At 39.7% G+C, this 2283-nt stretch overlaps 1 protein-coding gene across 1 annotated transcript; it reads left to right on the forward strand.

Moving 5' to 3' along the window:
• Positions 1–7: 7 nt before the first annotated feature.
• LOC114890550 (transcription initiation factor TFIID subunit 7-like) lies at positions 8–1371 on the forward strand (the record flags this gene model as incomplete). The annotated part of the gene is made up of 1 exon (XM_029214146.1): positions 8–1371. A coding segment is annotated over one exon (840 nt), but the record flags the coding sequence as incomplete, so codon positions are not given.
• Positions 1372–2283: the final 912 nt, after the last annotated feature.

The raw sequence follows: 2283 nt of genomic DNA on the forward strand, positions 1-2283 counted from the left end.
AGATCTGCCATGTGTTATGGAAAGTTTGAAAACCATTGATAAAAAAACCTTTTACAAGACAGCTGATGTCTCTCAGATGCTTGTCGCTACAGTTGACGGTGATCTCTATCCTCCCGTTGAGGAACCAGTTGCCACTGCTGATCCCAAAGCAAGCAAGAAAAAGGATAAGGACAAAGAGAAAAAGTTTGTATGGAACCATGGAATTACTCTGCCTCTAAAAAATGTCAGAAAGAGAAGGTTCCGTAAGACAGCAAAGAAGAAGTATATTGAGTCTCCAGATGTGGAAAAAGAAGTAAAGCGGTTGCTGAGCACAGATGCGGAAGCTGTCAGTACCCGTTGGGAAATAATTGCTGAAGATGAAACAAAAGAAGCAGAAAATCAAGGCCTTGATATCTCTTCCCCAGGAATGTCTGGCCACAGGCAGGGCCATGACTCATTAGAACATGATGAGCTTCGGGAGATATTCAATGACCTTAGCAGCAGCAGTGAAGATGAAGATGAGACACAGCATCAAGACGAAGAAGATATAAACATCATTGACACTGAGGAAGATCTGGAAAGGCAGCTACAGGACAAGCTAAATGAGTCAGCTGAACACCACCAAGAAAACGAGGGAACTAATCAGCTGGTTATGGGAATTCAGAAACAGATTGATAACATGAAAGGCAAGCTCCAAGAGACCCAGGACAGGGCGAAGCGACAGGAGGATCTCATCCTGAAAGTGGAAAACCTGGCTCTCAAGAACAGATTTCAGGCTGTGCTGGATGAACTGAAACAAAAGGAAGACCGAGAAAAGGAGCAGCTCAGCTCTTTGCAAGAAGAGCTAGAATCACTCCTAGAGAAGTGAGGAGAGCTTTGATACTTAATTTCATTCCTGACAGTGGTCAGCCTTGAAAGAAAAACTTTGTTTTCATCACCTGGACTAGATAGTAAAACTTTGCAGTAGTTCCCAATTTCCTCCCCTGCCTTCTATTGGATTTGTCTTGTAGTCAAATATAACTGTGAATTTCTATCCCATTTGTCTTCTGGAACCACTTTGGTGGGTGTTTGTCCTGTAGTAAGTAGGAATGTATAGACAGGTAAATGTAGGGAAGTTGTAGGATTAGTGGAGTGAACAGTTCAGTTTAGCAATTAATCACAGCTTCACTGCAGGACTTTGCTGCTGTTTCTCCGTTTACCAGAAGCTGCCATTGCTACTCTGTGATGCCATCTGAGATAAATAAGTAGAGTCTAGTTTGGTGGCAGTGAAGTTTGTTTACATATGTTTTCCCATGCTGTAGCTATTGTCCCAGTTATTCAAAGCAGTTTTCCACGTTTTGCATTGCAAATCATTTCATAAAGTTGTTTTCACAATAAATAAAAGCAAGTAATTTTCACCTTATAATGTGTCTTGCTCTTTTAGGGGTAGTGGGTATCAGATCCTCTTCTGAAGTGGTTTCTTTATGGGGTTTAATGGACTGACCAATTGGATTCTGTTTTGTAGGAAAAGAAGCAGATATGTTAGAATTTAAGAAAAAGAGGAACAGCAGAGGCAAAGAAACGGGGAAATGTCATCTTTGCATTATGTTTCCAATCCACCTGCTCCATTTGGAGGTCAGGAGATAAAGAACGTTCCTAAACTCTCCTAAATTCTTTTCTTTCAGCCTGATCTCACCACATTCTCTCACTATTTTCAATCCTGAGCTTATTTACATTTTTTTCAAGGAGTTTAATTACTACTCTTTCTCTATAATAGTCTATTGGGATAAATACTGTTATGCGTCTATCACACCAAAGTCTAAGTTACCTGTTGCCCATGTCCTCACTAGGCTGTAAATTCACCGAGATTACGTACTTTGCCTTGTTAGTCACTGTAAACTTACTAAAGAAGAGTAGAGATTAAAATCACAAGGTCAGGAGATGTGGTGCCTGTGTTTGTATCCTATTTCAGTGACCTAGTTGAGATTGATCTTGGGCAAGTAAATTAATCTGTTGGTTTCAGTTTCCTCATCTCTAAAATGGAGGTGATAATATTACCTACCTCGGGGCCCTTGAGTTGTTGGCTATTGAGTTGATACATATAAGGACTTGGAACAATTCCTAGAATAAAAGCAAACTGTCATTGCCTATTTACTAGGGCCTGAACGTACAGGGATCAAAAATTTGATTTAAAGACTGATTGAAATGGTAGAAAAGTGTAAAAAGAAACAGCTGCTTTAAATGGGGTTGACTGATTTCAAATTAAAGAATCATTCTAAAAGTTTATAAATTACAGCAGAAACAAAGTTTGCTTCAAATACCTCC

Source organism: Monodon monoceros, unplaced genomic scaffold (assembly GCF_005190385.1).
Source record: "Monodon monoceros isolate NGI ecotype Baffin Bay Population unplaced genomic scaffold, NGI_Narwhal_1 Contig5914_ctg1, whole genome shotgun sequence".
Taxonomy (NCBI): Eukaryota; Metazoa; Chordata; class Mammalia; order Artiodactyla; family Monodontidae; genus Monodon; species Monodon monoceros.